This window comes from Paramacrobiotus metropolitanus, unplaced genomic scaffold, assembly GCF_019649055.1.
Source record: "Paramacrobiotus metropolitanus isolate TYO unplaced genomic scaffold, Prichtersi_v1.0 Parri_scaffold0000166, whole genome shotgun sequence".
Classification (NCBI taxonomy): domain Eukaryota; kingdom Metazoa; phylum Tardigrada; class Eutardigrada; order Parachela; family Macrobiotidae; genus Paramacrobiotus; species Paramacrobiotus metropolitanus.
Window position 1 is genome coordinate 88,424 of NW_026570386.1, and position 16,950 is coordinate 105,373.

The following is a 16,950-nucleotide window of genomic DNA, read 5'->3' on the forward strand; positions in this document are numbered from 1 at the left end:
AATAATTTGGGCTATGTCGAATTCATGCTCCTCGTGTCCGATCGGCGTAACCTCAGTGGAATTTACAATGTGGTGAGCTCTGGAAGGGCGTGGTTCCTTAGTTTTAACGTAGAGAGCTGCGCACAGAAACGTGCATCCGAACAAGAACGGAATGAGTATCCCAAAGAATTGTATAAGATCCCAGCCAAGTTCCGCAAGAAGAATGCGCATTGGTCCAAATGTGGGATGGAATACTAAATAGCTACAGAAAACAATAAACATTATCCATTATGGTTATGTGTATTTATTGTATTAAACGCATCGCCTACTACTCGTGTTTTTTAATTAATCATTAATACATTATTCGTTAACGGTTTATCGTCCACTGCACACACAAGAAACACATACCGGAAATCATATGCATTTACGCAAAATTTTTAGGTTTGACTGGTTTCTCCGAAAAAATTCTTCGTATTTCGCACAATTATAATATTCTGAAACAATATTAGGAGACGGTGTTAATGTTAGGTGCTGACCCCAGAATCTGTAATGTGGAAACAAGAAAGGCCAAAGCCAGAAGTTCATTCCGGACGTAGAGCACAATGGGAAACACATGATCGCCGCGGACAAAAGCACCACCCATATGCACAATGACCGCCGCAACGCATATAACCACCACGGTTTTCCTCAATGCACCTCCTTCTCCTTTAATTTTCCGAACCGTAAATTCGTACATAATTTTTCCCGCTATCCATACTAACAAAATTATTTCCTCCGGCGTAGGTGTTCGATAATTTGGGCGTTCGTATAAGGGAATAAAGGTGACATGATGGTTATTGCCAAAATGACCAGGAAGTACAAATGGCTAACCAAATTACAAATGTACTTCATCAAAGGAATGTCGGCATACTTATACCCGAGTGGTAATGAAAAGATAATCCATAATAAAGGACACACTAGCAGCGCCAAAAACACTATTCCAATACGCAGCCAACTCCATGCCTGAAAGCCTAGCCAGACTTTCGTGACGTATACCTGCAGTTCCGGCAAAGCCGCCAAATGTTTGTGGTCGCCATCGAGTATCAGATCGGCTAATGGACGAAGTTGAATATCGTATGACTGGAAAACAACGGCAGGTGTGTGTTTTGACAAGCAATTTGTAGAAGATCATACGTCAGAGCTGAGCAAAAGTAACTGGAATGTGCTAAATCGTGCTCATATTCGCGATCCATCGTCGCGGCTGTGCGGTAGAATTCCGTGACCTTTAAAGCGACCTCCACGGGAGACTGCGCATGGATGATAAATTCTTCCAGCGGACGTTGTCGAGCAAGTTTACTACATATCATTAAATTGTACAAAAATTCTCGATCTTCAGCCAACTCTGTGCTGTTGTACGGCTGTTTCAGAAGAAACCGGACGGTGTCCAGTTGACGAGCACCCACAGCCACCTTTAGCGGGGTTTTTCCAGCTTTTGTGCGGCATTCCGGTTGTGCGCCATGGTCCAGCAGCTGTTTAACTAAATCTAATTTGCCGGTAGCTGCAGCAAAATGCAGCGCAGTGAATCCGTTCTGGATAGTAGAAATAAAACAAAAGTTAGGTTAGTGACGTGTTAATCTGTTGTAATTCTAAATTAAATAAACGAAAATCTAAATCTGATTTAACCTTTTAAAAGATCCGGCGCATACATAACGGAAGCGATAAAATATGCCATTTACGATAAATTATAACCTGGTCTTGCACAAGGACATCGACGTCGTGATCCATCAGCAGTTTACAAAATTCCATATTTCCGGCAATGACAGCAAACATCAGCGTTGTTCGTCCTTTGTGATCGGCAATGTTGACATCCGCTCGGCCCATCAGTAGGTTAGCAGCTGCGATATTCCCACTTCTCGCGGCAAAATGGAACGGAACCGCGCCGGTCGTCGTGCTGGTGGCATCGGGATCACATTCGGGAAATGTCAGCAGCAAACGGATCACATCGTCCTGCCCCGCTTTACAAGCCAGATGTAGTGCGGTCAAACCGGGTTCAGCAGCTGTCTCTTTGACAAAAGCATTGTTCACCGTCGGCTGTTCGGATTTTGTATCCACAGGGACATGTTCCAGTACTTCCCGGAGAAAATTCATTTGACCATAATATGCCGCTATGTGTACTGCGTTCAAGCCGATCTATAAAATTAATAAAATTATTTCCTTCTGTACTCGTGTTTATGTGTTCTCCAGGTAATCGGCCTTTTAAAGTTTGACCCACTTATAAACACAAACCAAACCCTAAAAAATGTACTCATGATTTTTCGTGTTTACAGTTAGTACCTTCATGCTGCACGTCCTCAGGGTTAAGTAATTCTGCAATACCCGAAATCCACTGATGTTACCAACCTTGGCGGTTAAATGTAGAGGATTGAAACCTTCCTGCATAGAACATTCATGTCGGATGTAATAAATTATTTACATATCTGTGAGTAGTAAACAATAACTGAAAGCTAGCTTTTATCAAAGCACGGAGGAAATAAATTTTATCACATATTGTCATGAATTTCTTACTCCGACCGGTACCTTGTTTTCTTGTGTGGCGTCTGCACCATTTTCCAGGAGAACACGAAGAACCTCCGCGTGACCATTAATAGCTGCTAAATGCAGAGCGGTTGAATCCGTTCCCTGGAAAGTGGAAACAAAGGCGGCATATGTTTTTTCATTTTTCAGTTTGTAAAAGGTAACTAGAACCTGAATTTTGGAGGATACGACCAGGTGACGATCAACATCCAGCAGCCTTGTTATTACTCGGATACTGCCCTGCTGTGCGGCAATATGGGCTATATTGAGTCCATTCTAAAATTGACAAAAATTGTCTATTCGGAGAACGGACTACAGTGTGCGTTAATGCAGAAAAAATAACGTAGAAAGACGCAGATTCTAAAGGGCCTAAGCTATACCCAGTCGGTGGGAGTCAAAAGTTTCAGTCCCGCAGGAAGACCCATGAAAAGGTCGAACACACCGTCTTGATCGGCATGAGCAGCAAGGTGTAGTGGTGTTTGACCATACTGAAAAATGAGGATATAGTTCTATCAATAATCAACGGACACCTGCAGTATATAATACTGATTACTTCATCTTTAGCCGCTGGATCCGAACCCATTTGTAACAACTGTTGGCATACGTCGATGCTCCCAAATTCAGCCGCATAATGCAGTGGTGTTTTCTTGTGCTATGGAGAGAAAGGGAAGCTGCCAATCTTTTGCACTAGCATAAAATGAAGGCAGAAGTTCATGGTGATGTACAGTAGTGTAATTTTGCAGGAGCGTATTTTGGTCGTTAGTCGACTGCAGCGAAATGTATTTTCGGCAGTTACTTGTATTATGGGAAAAAATTTAACTTGATGGATACCAAGAAATTTTGCTGTTGATAAATTAATTATTTGCCCACTTACAATGGACATGGTGTCCTGGACTGCAGCATGATCTAGGAGCAGATCTACAATATCTTTGGATCCTCGTCGGGCTGCCAGATGCATAGCCGTTAAGCCGGATTTTGTTTTGGCGTTAACGAAAGCTCGGTATCGCAACAGAAGATAGACGATATCCCGGTACCCGTGAGCCGCAGCCAGGTGCAATGCTGCTCTTCCTTCCTAAACAAAAACCATGTCAACAGTGCGCATGCCTGATTGGCAGAAAATTATTCGCTTGTACAGTAAAATCTTTGTAACTTAAATTAAAATTTTACCTCGTCAAAGACGTCAGTTCTTGCCTTCCTTTCCAGAAGTAATTCTACAATCGCTACATTTGCCAACTTCGGACGCTAACATCAGCGGCGACAGTCCTTTCTGTATATATGTGATCAGAATTTTATTTTTGAAACTTTTCTATCGTGCATTTCATTTAATTCTTTTCTTCATTCCCGCAGCGATGCCACAAAAAATGGAATTTAAATTGAATAGTTTTACAACCTTTGTGCGCATGTGCAGCGCGGTATGTATCGCATGATAGGGAAGATTGTTCAGCAAAGCCACGAGGACACCGTAATTTCCAAATTCAGCCAGGTAATGAAACGGAGTTTTCCAGTCCTGGGAAAATACATTTTCGGGAAATATTGTTTTACCGCGGCTACCGCGGCTACCGCCGCCAATTTGCCAGGTTAGTATAGCGAAAAGGTGAAGGTTATAGCTATCATATAAGAAAATCAATAAGTGACCTCAGTAGTTCGAGCATTAACAATGGCGCCACGATCCAACAGGAAGACAGCTAGACCAGCCACATCTTCCGTTCTGATACTGCGTTGTTTTTGATCTGCATCACAACGGCAAAGACCGTGTAGCGGTGTTTCTCCAATCTACAAGGCGCACAATGGCTATCATGGCAAATGGTATTACGAACTTAACTTTACTTTGTTTCTCATATGAAGCACCGCCGAACGGATACCGGTAACGTTGTTGTTTTCGACGGCATTCCCATACTTCAGTATCACACGGGCAACCTGAACATTTCCATACAAGCAAGCAGTGTGGAGCGCCGTATTGCCCTCCTGGTCGACGGTATGAAGCAAAGCGTTTTCTTCCAGAAGTAGTTCGGCAACTGCCGCATTCCCCGACGCAGCCGATATGTGCAGCGCGGTTTGTCCCAGTGAATTTTGCAGGTTTAAATTTGCGCCCGATAATACAAGGTTGCGTGCCGGTAAAAATTCCTTTGGTAACTTAGCGGCCAAATGTAAGGGAGCCTCACAAAGAGGTCCTCCTGTCCGGCAATATAGTTTAACAGTACAATTATGTATGTTATTTTGTTCTTCGTTATCCTTTGCCGCCTGTGTACTGATTTTGCTGTAGCAATCGGTTCGTCAGTAAATTTAAGGAAAACCTATTTACTGAAAATTTTTGCTAAATATGGTGTTTTATTTTGCAGTAACGTATTGCAGCTGAGATAATTACAGAAAAACATTGTTTATACCGTTCGCGTCAACACTGGCTCCGTGTCCTAAAAGGATGTCTATAGCGTCGTGCTTGCCTTCCATGGCCGCCAACTGTAGAGCGGTGTACCCGTCTTTGGTTGGGATATCAATAAAGGACACAAATTTGATTATTGCCAAAATTGTTGTTTCGTCTCCTAAATCGGGTTACGGCACAAGGATAAATCAATACACTGGGACATTTGGAAATTTTAGCACTGCGAGGATAATTATACATGGCTACTAGTTATATATATATTAAAGTACTAATCGCTACAGCCGGCGCAGCACTAGGACGGCACTTTTATGCAGATCGCAGTGTTGAAATATACAATTCCCATCATTTCTAACCGGTGAGAACAGCCACGTGTAATGGCAGACGTCCTGCTTTGTCCGGAATGTTGAAGGACAATCCGTTTGACTTCAAGACTTTCAAAACTTCCACATAGCCTTTCGCCGCAGCGAGATGCGCCATTGTCTGGCCACTCTGCAACCAGAGAAGATAATTCTATCCAAATCAGGAAGATAAAATCCGCCAATAAAGGTCAACTTTCGGCATTTCGAACGTACATTATACAATTAAAGATAAACGTACCTCGGTTCTTTCGTTAAGGCTTACTTCCAAAAACATTGCCAGATACTGCTGTAAAAATTCTGCTTGTCCATTTAAAACTGCGGCTTGTAACGGTGAACATCCATTCTGAGCAAAACAAACTAATTTGTGAGATAAACAATCGCAATTTAAAACCGGCGTCAAAAAACGCAAACCTTAAAATCCTATATCAATGTTATTTTCTTGAGTATCTTAATTAAGTTGATTATTCTTGTGAGAGATTATGCGGAACAGCGGAAATTATTTGAGCTCGGCAATGGTAAAGCAGAAATATCAGCAAAAGCCTGCATGCATAATGCAAATAAGCATGTGCGTAATAATTATATGAAAAAACAAACAATACTCGTACAATAGAAGCACTCTACTCTAGGTATCGTACAGCACCTGCCTCATCCTTAATGTCTGTTGTAACGTGAAATCTCCTGAACGATTCCAGAAGGCTGCTGTTTCCGGTGGATGCCGCAAGATGTAACAATGTTTCGCCTTTGTTCTATGCAGCCAAAAATTAATGATTCTAAGCTTGCAGATAAACGTTACAGAATAACTACATGGTCGTAGATGTTGCCGATAAAGTGTTACAACAGTGCTCACATTCTGCAGATTTAAAGGAGTTCCCGATTCAATTAGCACCTTGACCATTCCGGTTTCTTGATTCCGGACAAAGAGATGTGCTAAAGTATCGCCGTCTAATTGCTAAAAAACGTATTTACCGAAAAATGTAAGACATAGCGGCAGAAATTTCGCTTGTGTAGTCATTACCATGTTCTGGTAGGATAGTTGCTCGTCGGCCTTTTCCGAAAGGAGCAGTCTTAACAAACTCGTGTTCTTCTTCCCTGCCGCTAACCAGAAAGGAATGTATCCTTCCTGAGCAAAGTTATGTAATGGTTCAATTAGCTACAATTGGCGGCTGAGAATATAGAAAGATACGATCATAAGAATTCATAATACCTTGTCACATATAAGGCGAGCGTTCTCGCCGGAAACTGGAAACAGGAGATTGATCAATGCGGTAGCCGCATCCGAGCCGCGCATGCATGCTATGTGTAGCGCCAAACGACCATCCTATGCACGGCCGTAAAATCACTTTAATAGCGGTAAAATTCGTACAAAACTGAGATGTCTACAGTATAATATGTTCGCTTTGCTTCCGAAACAGTTCATGTGCCGTTGTTGCATGTCATGTTTGCAATATAATCAGATTACAAACAGCATGTACAATTTAAAAAATGCTACAAAGAAAATTACCTTGTCTACAATTGTTCCATCTGCTCCGTGCGATATTAGAAATGTCATCATGTCTGTGGACTGAGAATCCATGCCACATTCTGCGCATGCGTGCAATACAGATTTTCCGTGCTGCAGTTCATACAAATTTCTTAAATTAATTAATCTCGCTAATGTTGAACTCCCAAGCAGCAGGTTTACGCAGGACTTATTGCTTGAGGGTTAAATGTAGAGGCCGATATTATGGAGAAGGTGTGATTTCGCTAAGCACAAATCTTACCTGGTCGACGGCATTTACATCTACACCGATTTCCAGAAGAGTTGCTACTAAATCAAGTTGTCCGTGCAGAGCACAAATATTTAGCAAAGGTGACTGTTTATCCTACAGAATAAAAATGTCTACAGAAAATTACTTAAAAGTTTGCAAGGTTATTCTTACCCCGAGGACAACATTTGCTGCATACTCCTTTGCGCGTTCCGCTTTTGCCGGGTTTAACTGCCAGATCTGGATAATTTCCAGATATTTTCGTAGCAGATGCCACTGCTTAGAAATAGCCGCTTCTCGTAAACGTTCTGAGATACCAGATGGTAGATCCAGCAGGTTGTCGGCAGAGATTGCAGTTAGTAACGATCCATGACCATCCTGATTGCTGCTATTGTTTGCATCCAATCTGATGGCGGTAAGTTCCGCCACGTCGGTATTATGCACTTGTTTTATTCGAACATCCCGCACGGAATTGTCCTTTTCGGATGGCGAAAGACTGATATTTGGAGCCTCCAGGGAATCCATGGTTTTTCTTTCGATAATGTTCCCCAACACAAACAATGCAGTAAATACTTAGCGGTTAGCTGCAATAAATTATGTCGTTTATGGCGTCAGTCATATAATTATACGAGTTCTTCTATACGACTTACGTACGTGTTATGCCATTGAAACTATGAGTATTATTTGTCACCAGTTGTCGGTATCACTGCGTTTTGCAGGAAATATTCAGATTATTTGACCTAAACTGACAGCTCTTTTTATACAAAAAATCATGGCGCTTAGCTATATTAAACCGTCTTACGCACGATTTGCAATGTGAACCAAATTTTATAAGAAGAAATGTCAAGGAAACTTGACTCTTTTATTTATTCGCGCACGTCGATTGTCTACTCTAGGCCATCGATTTTTTGGTTGCAATCCATCAAGATGCTCCTTATTGTTAGTATTTTAGCCGTTCAGTATTGCCTAAATTTAAAGGGGCACAACAAAACCGTAGTGTGTACTCTGAACGAACTGGGATTTTACCGTCTTCAACCGAAGGAGAGAGCAATGCACTGCATATTCTTCAAATTCCTTCTTTCCTCTTTATACTGTTTTTACTCACAATAATGTGTACCTCGTACTCAATAAATACCTGCACACGTATGTGGGAATCAGTGGGATGGAGCCGGTGTTTTGATTCGAACTTCGTTTCTCTCTCCATCAATTTGACAACATACCGAACGCAACAGTCATACTAAAACAGGGTTTTAGGTATCTGTCCAGTTGGTGGTTAAATTAGAAATTTTGTCATATCACACACATACTGCAATCCACAAAGAGACCAGGGAAGGGCGAGAATATAGGTATACTGTACAGCTTTTCTAATTAAGAGTGTTAATTAAATAATCAGCTATTCTTCGTCAACGTGCTGGAATTCATCCACATCCGATAATCCAAAGTCTTCTCCTTTCTTCTCATACGCGTCCATGGTTTCTGACCATGGTACTACGTCGGTTAGCTTTTGTCGCACAAAGGGATCTGCACGCGGCTTTGCAATTTCAGACAAACCTGTGAAATATGTAATAACCATTTAAGCATATTTATATTTGGTACAAACGAATTATGTACGCAGAAAACATAATTATTACAGCGTCTGGGCACATCAGTTCTAATTATTACAGTGGTAAGAACTAAGAGATTGTGTTGCGACTATAATAAAAAAAAGTAAGCTGTCTTTTGTAATGAAACTTACGGCCGAACCCTTTTTGGAGGTATGATAATCCCAACGCAAGGATATTAATGGGTGGTGGACTAAGTGGGCTGTGTTCCATGCTTAATATAATTTTAGCCCTCATATATTTCCATTCAAGATCGGACCGTGAGTTAATTCGCTCATAAGTGTTGGTCAGCATTGCTGTCAGGACATGTGTTAAAACTGGACATAAAAAAGGAAAAATTGATTGGTTAGAATAAATACTTTAACTGACACAGTGGCTGGTCGGCCCACTTCAACGTTCCGTTATCAAACACCTTACCAATAATCACCGCTGAAAAGACAAAGATGTTAAAGTTAAATCCGTTTGACTTGTTGCCCACAAAATTAGCTTTACCGGTTAAATATGCTCCGTTGACGACCCATGTTAGATAGTCAGCGAACGCTGGACTTCTGGTCGGTTTTGGGTACCACTTTTCCGGCTCAGCGTGGTCAAAACGGTTAATCAAGAGAAAGAAGTTTAGGCCCATGAAGTACAGGGATCCCAGGGGATCCAGCACCATATCCGGCATCAGTAGGTTGTTGATGTTTTCACCCGGAACCAGCTTGCTTTCTTCATGACTGGCTTCTGCTTCCCGTTTTTCTATATGGTGAAATGATACTCCCGGTTCTTCTGACAAAGACTCGGCGTGACCTTCTCCGGATCCGTGTTCACCAGCCGGTGCCGGAATTACCGATTCATACAATGCGGAAAAGCTGAAGGTGAAGCCGACAATGAACAAGGATAATAAAACTAAAAATCGTGCTGCATCCATCATCAAATCTCCCAACATAACACCGAATGGGCCGAAAAGTTGATGGAATGATAAATATCTGTAAATATACGTGCACCATGGTGTAATGATGGATGGAATTGGACGCATCAATTTACTGTATGGCCATAAATTCATGCGTTACTGACACTAGACCGTCATTTTACATGTGTTACATGGTATACATAGTTCATAAATTAAAAACCCCCGATGAGCATTTTGCGTTGACTCTTAAATAATTATTAAGCTAGAATGTTTGGGAATTTAGTTTTGCACGCTACCATCTCGTTATATCGGAGTTTTTGTTAAACTATGCCAACGGAAAATTAAAGCGCACCCTGGCGCCAGGTGTTAATTTTGTGCTTATGATTAGTATACTTACGATAACAGGCGGATGTCGGCGAAGAAGCAAGCAGTGGCTAGTAATTGTGACCTTACATATAGCAGGGTCACATGTCGTCCATCAACTACAAATATCGCTGCGACATGGATAATGATGGCCAGCAACGAGAAAACCAGGATGAGGACTTTACTGGTTTCCAAACCTCGCCCACTATGATGCGTTACAATATCCGCTACAAAATTTCCAAACAGCCACAACAACAGCAGCCACTCTTCCGGCAGTGGCATCAGGTCATTTCTTTCATACAGCGGCTGAAAGGGTGTCATAAAGACCAGTACGAAGAGTATGATAAAGTAAAGGTCACTGGTAATATGTAAGACCAGCTTTAGAAAAGGAGTTTTGCTAAATGGAAACTTGCAGGGAATGGAGAAAATTAGCCAGAGGGGCGGAAAACAGAGAAACATTAAAAATATCAATACAATCTGCCATTTCTGCAGCGGCGTTCCGCCGTACCATAAACGACCCAAATGGGCCTGAACGGCCGGAAGCGCCACCACTTTCTTATGGCCAAAATTCACTATAAGCTCCAGCAATGTCGCACTGTGACGATCAACAGCACTTAACAGATCACTGTTATCGAATCGCAAGCAAGCAAAGGAAAGAAATTTCCCGGCGGTTTGTTCACAGAAATCGGACGCTTGGTAAAGGTCAACAGCATTCAGTTTGTCCCGCACAGATTGGTCTCGGAAAAAGTTGGCTAATTTGAGAGCGAATTCTACGGGACAAAGGGAATATCTCATAAAATCATACAGTGGCTTTCCACCGGGCTGTGGTTTGGCACATAGCATGAGATCCGTCAAAAATACATTATCGTCCAAAAGATGATAGCTGTCGTATTTCTGTTTCAGTAGTTGATAAACAATATCCAGCCTTTCCTTAGGATCGTAGTTGACACTGCCATGAACTTGAGAATGCACCGCATAACACAAGGGAATTTTCTTATCTTTGGAGAATGCTGACACGTTTGCACCTTGAGCACATAGCAGGTTGACTATATTGCCCTTTCCGGCAACCGCAGCACAATGCAGAGCCGTCCATCCATCCTGCAGAACGTACTCGTATGCAAGAGTATCGTACTTTACAATACTCTTGGATGGATCATGATTAACTACATAATTATGGTCTGATAATACTTAAACTTGATCTTGCAAATCAAATCAGAAAAGTATAAAAATCTTTATTGTAAATCAAAAAAATTCCAATAGATTTTCCACTAACAAATGTGTAAGGGCTAGTTAAGATTTTCCACTAACAGATTTTCCACTAACATGGCTACGGCTAAGATTTTCCACTAACAAATGTGTAAGGGCTAGTTGAAAAACATAATAATGAAAACTTTTGGAAAAATTATTCAAATCGTTGTGAAAGCACAGAACAATTCAGTTTTTCTTTACTTCAGGGCTCTAAAACACTGCATATACATTCAGTTTTGATCCAATGGCAAACGGTTCACCTTAATAAAACTGAAACTAATCACTGAAGCAGTAGCCGTTTTGCTTACATCATTACTAACGTCCAGATGTGCGCCTTGTGATATCAGTAAGGTCGCCATCTCCAGTCGTCCGTTCAAGCTGGCCAGCATCAGTGGCGTTTGACCTTTTTTGTCCTTAACATCCAAATCGATCCCCGATCGGGTAAGCAAAAGAACCACAACGTTTACGTGCCCATTAATGGCTGCCATATGTAAAGGACAATATCCAGACCCTTCAGCTACCGCATCAATTTCCGCGCCGGGATAGTTTAACAGCATTCGTACCACCTCGTCTTGTCCGGCTCGGCATGCCAGATGCAGAGCGGTCAAGCCGGCTTCGGCTCCGGTTTCGGTGCCAATGGTTGTCTTGGAAGCGGGGACGGATGAACGAGTTCCCGCTGGTACAACCGGAAGGAGTTCGCTCATGATGTTCGTTTGACCCCAGTATGCCGCTAGATGTAGAGCATTATATCCATTCTAAAAAACGAAGATCGTTGTATAATCGTATCGATTAATCATTTGCGGGAACTGGTGTACTTTAGCCGTACTTGAGCTCAATTTTCTATAGAATAATATATATGGTCTTTGACCCAAATTTAAACTTGTAAAACGAACATGTCGTACGGACCTTGATACTGGTGGCCTGTGGTGAGAATGCTTGGTAAAGTATCGCCATTGCATCCAGATGTCCGTTTTTGGCCGCTAAACTGAATGCATTCAATCCATCCTACCGAAACGCACAACAGAAATTCACATTACGTTTTAAAATTTATGCATTACGTATTGATGCGTGACTTATTAATACTTATAAAACGAAAAGAGTAAAGCACATATAGTTTACTCGTGCTTTTATAAATTTTCGCTATGTTATTTTGCTAGTGTATCAATTTAATTTAAGTTTCAAATTTGCTGTAAAAAACTAGAAAAATTTCAGGCATTTTCAAATCTTTTGATAAATATTATATTTATAGTCGTATCATGAGCACAAACGTTCTTTCTCAGCCAATGCAGCCCGACAATGCGTATCTGCACCGGATTTTTATTCCTACCGTATTTTCGCTTGTATCGGTGATGCCGTGGTCCATTAGCAGTTGCAGAAGTTCTGTGTGACCACCGGTAGCAGATAGCTGAAAAACGGTATTTCCATCCGCATCCAGAGAATTTATTACGGCATTCTTATCAAATGACAGCAGTTCTTCGATCACGGCTGTGCATCCATTTTTTGCAGCAATTATCGCAGCAGTTTGACCTCTCTAAAAATTCTCACGTATAATGCGCACAAATCTCAAAGGAGTCTAAAAAAGGAAACTGACTGCATCTCGCAACGATAAAGGATCTCGGTCGGCCAGTTTGCTTAAAAACAGTTTGATGATTCCCGGCTTATTATACTCCGCCGCCAAATGCAAGGATGTGCTACCTCTCTTTGCGCAAACAACCAATTAAATTATTATGCATTACAAAAAGAGAAATAAAGCGAACTTACATTATCCATCGCCAAAGGGTCCGCATTGAGGGAGAGCAGACATTCGCAGACATTCACAGTTCCATACTGAACAGCGAAGTGTAGCGGATGTTTCATGTCCTGTACAATTATTTCGTGGGAAAATTAGACGCACTTTACAGTATCCATAATTCTATGCTAAACTAAAATAATTATTCGTATCATTCCGGAACGCGCCTTAACGCACTCTGCTAAGACAGTCTTATAACGCGCCTTAACAAATAGTACGTGTTTGAAAACGGGAATGATTAGTATCGTATGGAATTAACAATTTTAATGAATAGTGCACCTATGACTTACATTGGTGTTTGCGTCAACGGAAGCCGCATACTTTTCGACCAAAAGCCGGACGATATCTTCGTAACCTTTCATCGATGCCAGATGTAAAGGTGTAGCTCCAGTTCTAGTGCGGGCATTTATGAATGCCTTTTTTCTTGCTAATACATCAACCACCTCCAAGTGGCCGTTTTCAACAGCAATGTGCAAAGCAGTCCTTCCCGTCTACGACCGGTTCAGTCTTATATTGTTAAAAATTGGCTATCCCATTTAAGGTGACAATTTGTTAACCTCGTCAAAAATGTCTGTCCTTGCATGATTTCGTAATAGGGTTTTGACAATGGCCGCGTCTCCACGCTCGGATGCAGTCAGGAGCGGCGACCACCCATTCTTTGTTTGTCGGTTAATAGCCGCCTGAACAGCATCGGGATCAAGATTGGCTAGGAGAACCGCCAGCATCTGGGAATTCCCATTTCTAGCACAGTAATGCAGCGGGGTCTCGAACGTCTATTCAATATTCGAACGTCTATACGGCGCTATAGTGTATCTGTATGTATCTGTTTTTATGATACCGTTTTTGAGCACATACCAGCCTGGTCTGATTTGTAACGTTTGCATGGTGGTCTAAAATTAAATGCAGCAACTTAATGTGTTCTTCCGGAAAATGGGTCATTTCAGGGTTTGTTTCTGCAACGAAGTGCATTACGGTTTCCCCTTCCTGCAAATTGTTACATAATAAAGCTCAACAAGTTACGAAGTAGGGACTTTGCCCCTGTGCGCCCTTGTGAACGTTTTATAAAAATAATAAAAAAATTAACAAAACAAATATTATATACCCAGTATGATAGTATAAGTAACGTCACAAAGCAGATGCTTCTCTACTAATACTTGTATTTATGCATTATACAGTACGAGTACTATATCGTAATACTACAGTGGACACCGCAAATGTGGTTACACCGATAGCTGTATGCATGCATAGCGCTATCGGTTATCGGTGTAATACCACATTTATGGTGTCCCATTGTACCTTGTATTCTGCTCTACCTTGTTTGCCGCGGCAACAACAGCGTTGGCCTCATACTTTCCAAAATGTTCAGTTAGGTGCTCGATCAATATTTTTGCCACTTCATAATGACACGATCGGCATGCCAGGAGGAATGGTGTTTCTCCATTAAAGTTTTTTGCCACAGAATCGGCCTTTTCTTGCAGAAGTATTCTGACCATTTCCTTGCCTCCCGCCCGTGCAGCGAGATGTAGTGGAGTATCTTGGTTATCCAGTTTTGCGTTAACATTGGCACCCGATTTAATTAGACTGACAGCCGCCAGGACGCCATTTGGCAGTTTTGCCGCAACGTGCAGCGGCGTTTCGCCCTGTGTACCGCCTATAATAAACCTCAAGTTATAAGAACATAAGCTCGTTGTTCCTTTCGCCTCAAAACCTTTCGTATGCGGAGATGCTCCAGCTCCCAGGAGTACCTCCACCACGTTGACCTTTCCAAACTCCACGGCTAAATGTAAAGCCGTGTAGTTTTTTCTGGTCTTTGCATCAACGAACGCATTTCGGGTGGATAAAATGGACTGAATGACCGAAGCATGTCCTGGCAAGTAAAATGTGGTCGCAGGTAAATACAATTGCACGATCATGCAGGTAGCGAAAATAAAAATATCGAGCTTTTGACTTCCGGAAATATCATTATAAAAGTCTAACTTACCGGGTGAAACGGGACGATTGCATTTGTTTACCTGCTCGTGCGGCAGCGTGGAGCGCTAATGCGCCGGACTTATTAGGCATATGCGGATACACGCCACGCTTTAGCAGCGTCACCATCGTTTCTGCGTGACCGTACAAAGCCGCAATGTGCGCCAAAGTACTTCCGTCCTGACAAAATCACTTAGGGATAGTTGTATTTTGGATAAAACCCCAATGCAGTTTCATGCGCACTTACTTCTGTCCGGACATGGATTGATTCGGGATAATGCGTTATAAGTTGGTCGATAACAGTGCTGGATCCCCGTTCGACCGCCAGTTGTAGAGGAGTGCGATCATACTACAAAGTACAAAGTACAATTCTAATCCAAACAGTACGCGTCACGAATTCCTTAATAGCGATATGATATTATGTCGTTGCTGGTGTTCCTTAATTATTTTTTATAACTCTATATCAATCCTTCCTGCTGAGAACCACAAAAGTACTTCCAGTATTTCACATTTATTGATCAGGCGGACAATGATCACTAACTTTATCTCGCAAATTAGCATTTGCATGGAATTCGTGGAGATGTGTTATGGCTTGAACATTATTCATAATAACGGCCACATGAAGCAATGTTTGATTCAAGATCTATAAAATAGATTCAAAACCTTATATGAATGACTATAGTCGATAGAGCTATTCTTTTAATATGAGGACAGCGTTATTGGTCATCTTACATTCATTTCATTGACAGGCGCTCCCGCTTCGAGAAGGATGCGGAATATGTCTGTCTGGCCCAGTCGAAGTGCAAAATGTAAAACCGTATCCCCATCCATTTTCTACAAAATTAAAGCTAATTATTATTGTTATCACATCCCGGCGGTTCAGCAGCAGCAAATAAAGTGACTAAACGCACAGCATTATGATATGTTAGTTGCGCTGTAGTATTACTGGACAGCAATTCCTTCACTGCCCGGGCACTTGATCTTTCCACCGATCTAAATAATGGGATGTATCCCTCCTACAACAAACTGGTGAATGCCTTATATATTTTGACCAAATCTGACAAAAAAGTAATAATCTTGTTTTGCTTTGTGCATACAAAAAATCATACATTATCCACAGTTTCCAGAGATTCTTCCCCGGAGACCATTTTTAAAAACCGTATGATAGGAAACGCAGCTGTTAACCGTGAACAAGCAATGTGAAGAGGAAGCTGATCCAGTTTCTATATAAGACACCGATAGTGGCAAGGGCAGAATTTTGAAATGTCCATGCCGAAGCGACTCACTCCGCCTTTTGTCACAGCATCCCCTCCGATTAAAACAATTTGCTCCACAGTATCTTCTTTTTGTGTCGCAGCCGCATAATGGATGGCGGTTGAGTTATTCTAGCAAAGAACGTCCTTCCTTAATGATGTGACATTATGTTTGGCATGTTGGAAGATACCGACAGATTTGTACTGTACCATATCCTTCATGTTGATATCGGCTCCCAACTGGACTAGTTGTTCTATGAGATGTATTTTGCCCTTGTACATACACGCTGTAATGGGGGTCATGCCAGTTTTCTGCAATTAAACAAAGGACCTGTATGGTCTCTATAGGCACGGTGTGACCATCAGCTTTAATTTCAAGTTTACCGTGCTATATGAATTGAGCTCGGTCACCAAGTCAATGGATTCCCGCGTGACAGCAGAAATGGTTGACTTGTCAGTCCATATCCGCTCAATCCGGCGCAGGAAACTTTCAGCCTGGATCCATTTTTCTTCCTCGCACAACCGCAGGTAGTATGCACCGAGATGCTGTGGTATTTTGTTGGAATCACTGCCGTCAAGATCATTGTCTGCATTAGTAGACGACATCTTGAATCATTAAGCTCAGTGAAAAACGTTCTAGCAGTTACTTATACATCCAGCTGCAAGAAACTGTAATTCAACGGTAACACATTAATGCGAAAGGAAATCACAAGGAACAGGAAAGTTTCTGTTTTGACTTCGGAGGTTTGGACGCTTCGACGTTTCCAGAGCTTCTTGCAAGGATACTGGTGCCTTTTACGTAGCGCTACATACAATACTG

General features: G+C 41.8%; 3 protein-coding genes across 3 annotated transcripts; all 3 read right to left on the bottom strand.

Annotated features, from left to right (window-relative positions):
* Positions 1-728: 728 nt before the first annotated feature.
* On the bottom strand, positions 729-4,396 carry LOC129600157 (ankyrin-3-like). Its single transcript, XM_055498576.1, has 11 exons — positions 4,168-4,396; positions 3,923-4,039; positions 3,700-3,799; positions 3,407-3,604; positions 3,086-3,184; positions 2,913-3,020; positions 2,704-2,808; positions 2,536-2,637; positions 2,293-2,391; positions 1,708-2,148; positions 729-1,547 (listed from the first exon to the last, which is right to left on the bottom strand). Exons 4-11 carry the CDS (start codon positions 3,488-3,490, stop codon positions 1,071-1,073), a joined length of 1,515 nt encoding a protein of 504 aa, XP_055354551.1. The 5' UTR covers positions 3,491-3,604; positions 3,700-3,799; positions 3,923-4,039; positions 4,168-4,396; the 3' UTR covers positions 729-1,070.
* LOC129600193 (serine/threonine-protein phosphatase 6 regulatory ankyrin repeat subunit B-like) lies at positions 4,156-8,888 on the bottom strand. Its single transcript, XM_055498630.1, has 14 exons — positions 8,752-8,888; positions 8,152-8,567; positions 7,191-7,600; positions 7,032-7,133; positions 6,773-6,883; positions 6,476-6,589; positions 6,287-6,391; positions 6,119-6,220; positions 5,907-6,017; positions 5,510-5,614; positions 5,266-5,401; positions 4,917-5,072; positions 4,360-4,706; positions 4,156-4,305 (listed from the first exon to the last, which is right to left on the bottom strand). The coding sequence occupies exons 3-14, from the start codon at positions 7,539-7,541 to the stop codon at positions 4,156-4,158; spliced, it is 1,890 nt and encodes a 629-aa protein (XP_055354605.1). The 5' UTR covers positions 7,542-7,600; positions 8,152-8,567; positions 8,752-8,888.
* LOC129600194 (serine/threonine-protein phosphatase 6 regulatory ankyrin repeat subunit B-like) lies at positions 8,410-16,527 on the bottom strand. The gene is made up of 23 exons (XM_055498631.1): positions 16,515-16,527; positions 16,341-16,442; positions 16,164-16,262; positions 15,987-16,100; positions 15,789-15,893; positions 15,610-15,711; positions 15,419-15,520; positions 15,125-15,226; positions 14,922-15,057; positions 14,618-14,776; positions 14,223-14,560; positions 13,765-13,893; positions 13,467-13,682; positions 13,200-13,400; positions 12,882-12,980; positions 12,712-12,819; positions 12,448-12,651; positions 12,027-12,125; positions 11,429-11,875; positions 9,907-10,970; positions 9,110-9,585; positions 9,035-9,046; positions 8,410-8,567 (listed from the first exon to the last, which is right to left on the bottom strand). Exons 2-23 carry the CDS (start codon positions 16,431-16,433, stop codon positions 8,410-8,412), a joined length of 4,563 nt encoding a protein of 1,520 aa, XP_055354606.1. The 5' UTR covers positions 16,434-16,442; positions 16,515-16,527.
* Between the last annotated feature and the right edge of the window lie 423 nt (positions 16,528-16,950).

What these genes read in the sequence shown, in the direction of transcription:
- LOC129600157 (XM_055498576.1), bottom strand. Translation starts at nt 3,490, where the DNA reads ATGCATCTGGCAGCCCGACGAGGATCCAAAGATATTGTAGATCTGCTC. An exon ending in TCGTATCCTCCAAAATTCAG is followed by an intron (nt 2,638 to 2,703) that starts GTTCTAGTTACC and finishes TCCACTTTCCAG; the next exon opens with GGAACGGATTCAACCGCTCT. An exon ending in ATGTCCTTGTGCAAGACCAG is followed by an intron (nt 1,548 to 1,707) that starts GTTATAATTTAT and finishes TCTACTATCCAG; the next exon opens with AACGGATTCACTGCGCTGCA.
- LOC129600194 (XM_055498631.1), bottom strand. Translation starts at nt 16,433, where the DNA reads ATGACCCCCATTACAGCGTGTATGTACAAGGGCAAAATACATCTCATA. An exon ending in ATATCAACATGAAGGATATG is followed by an intron (nt 16,263 to 16,340) that starts GTACAGTACAAA and finishes GTTCTTTGCTAG; the next exon opens with AATAACTCAACCGCCATCCA. An exon ending in CCGTTGACGCAAACACCAAT is followed by an intron (nt 12,981 to 13,199) that starts GTAAGTCATAGG and finishes ATAATTGTACAG; the next exon opens with GACATGAAACATCCGCTACA.
- LOC129600193 (XM_055498630.1), bottom strand. Translation starts at nt 7,541, where the DNA reads ATGGATTCCCTGGAGGCTCCAAATATCAGTCTTTCGCCATCCGAAAAG. An exon ending in CTCGCCTTATATGTGACAAG is followed by an intron (nt 6,392 to 6,475) that starts GTATTATGAATT and finishes AACTTTGCTCAG; the next exon opens with GAAGGATACATTCCTTTCTG. An exon ending in TTAAGGATGAGGCAGGTGCT is followed by an intron (nt 5,615 to 5,906) that starts GTACGATACCTA and finishes TGTTTTGCTCAG; the next exon opens with AATGGATGTTCACCGTTACA.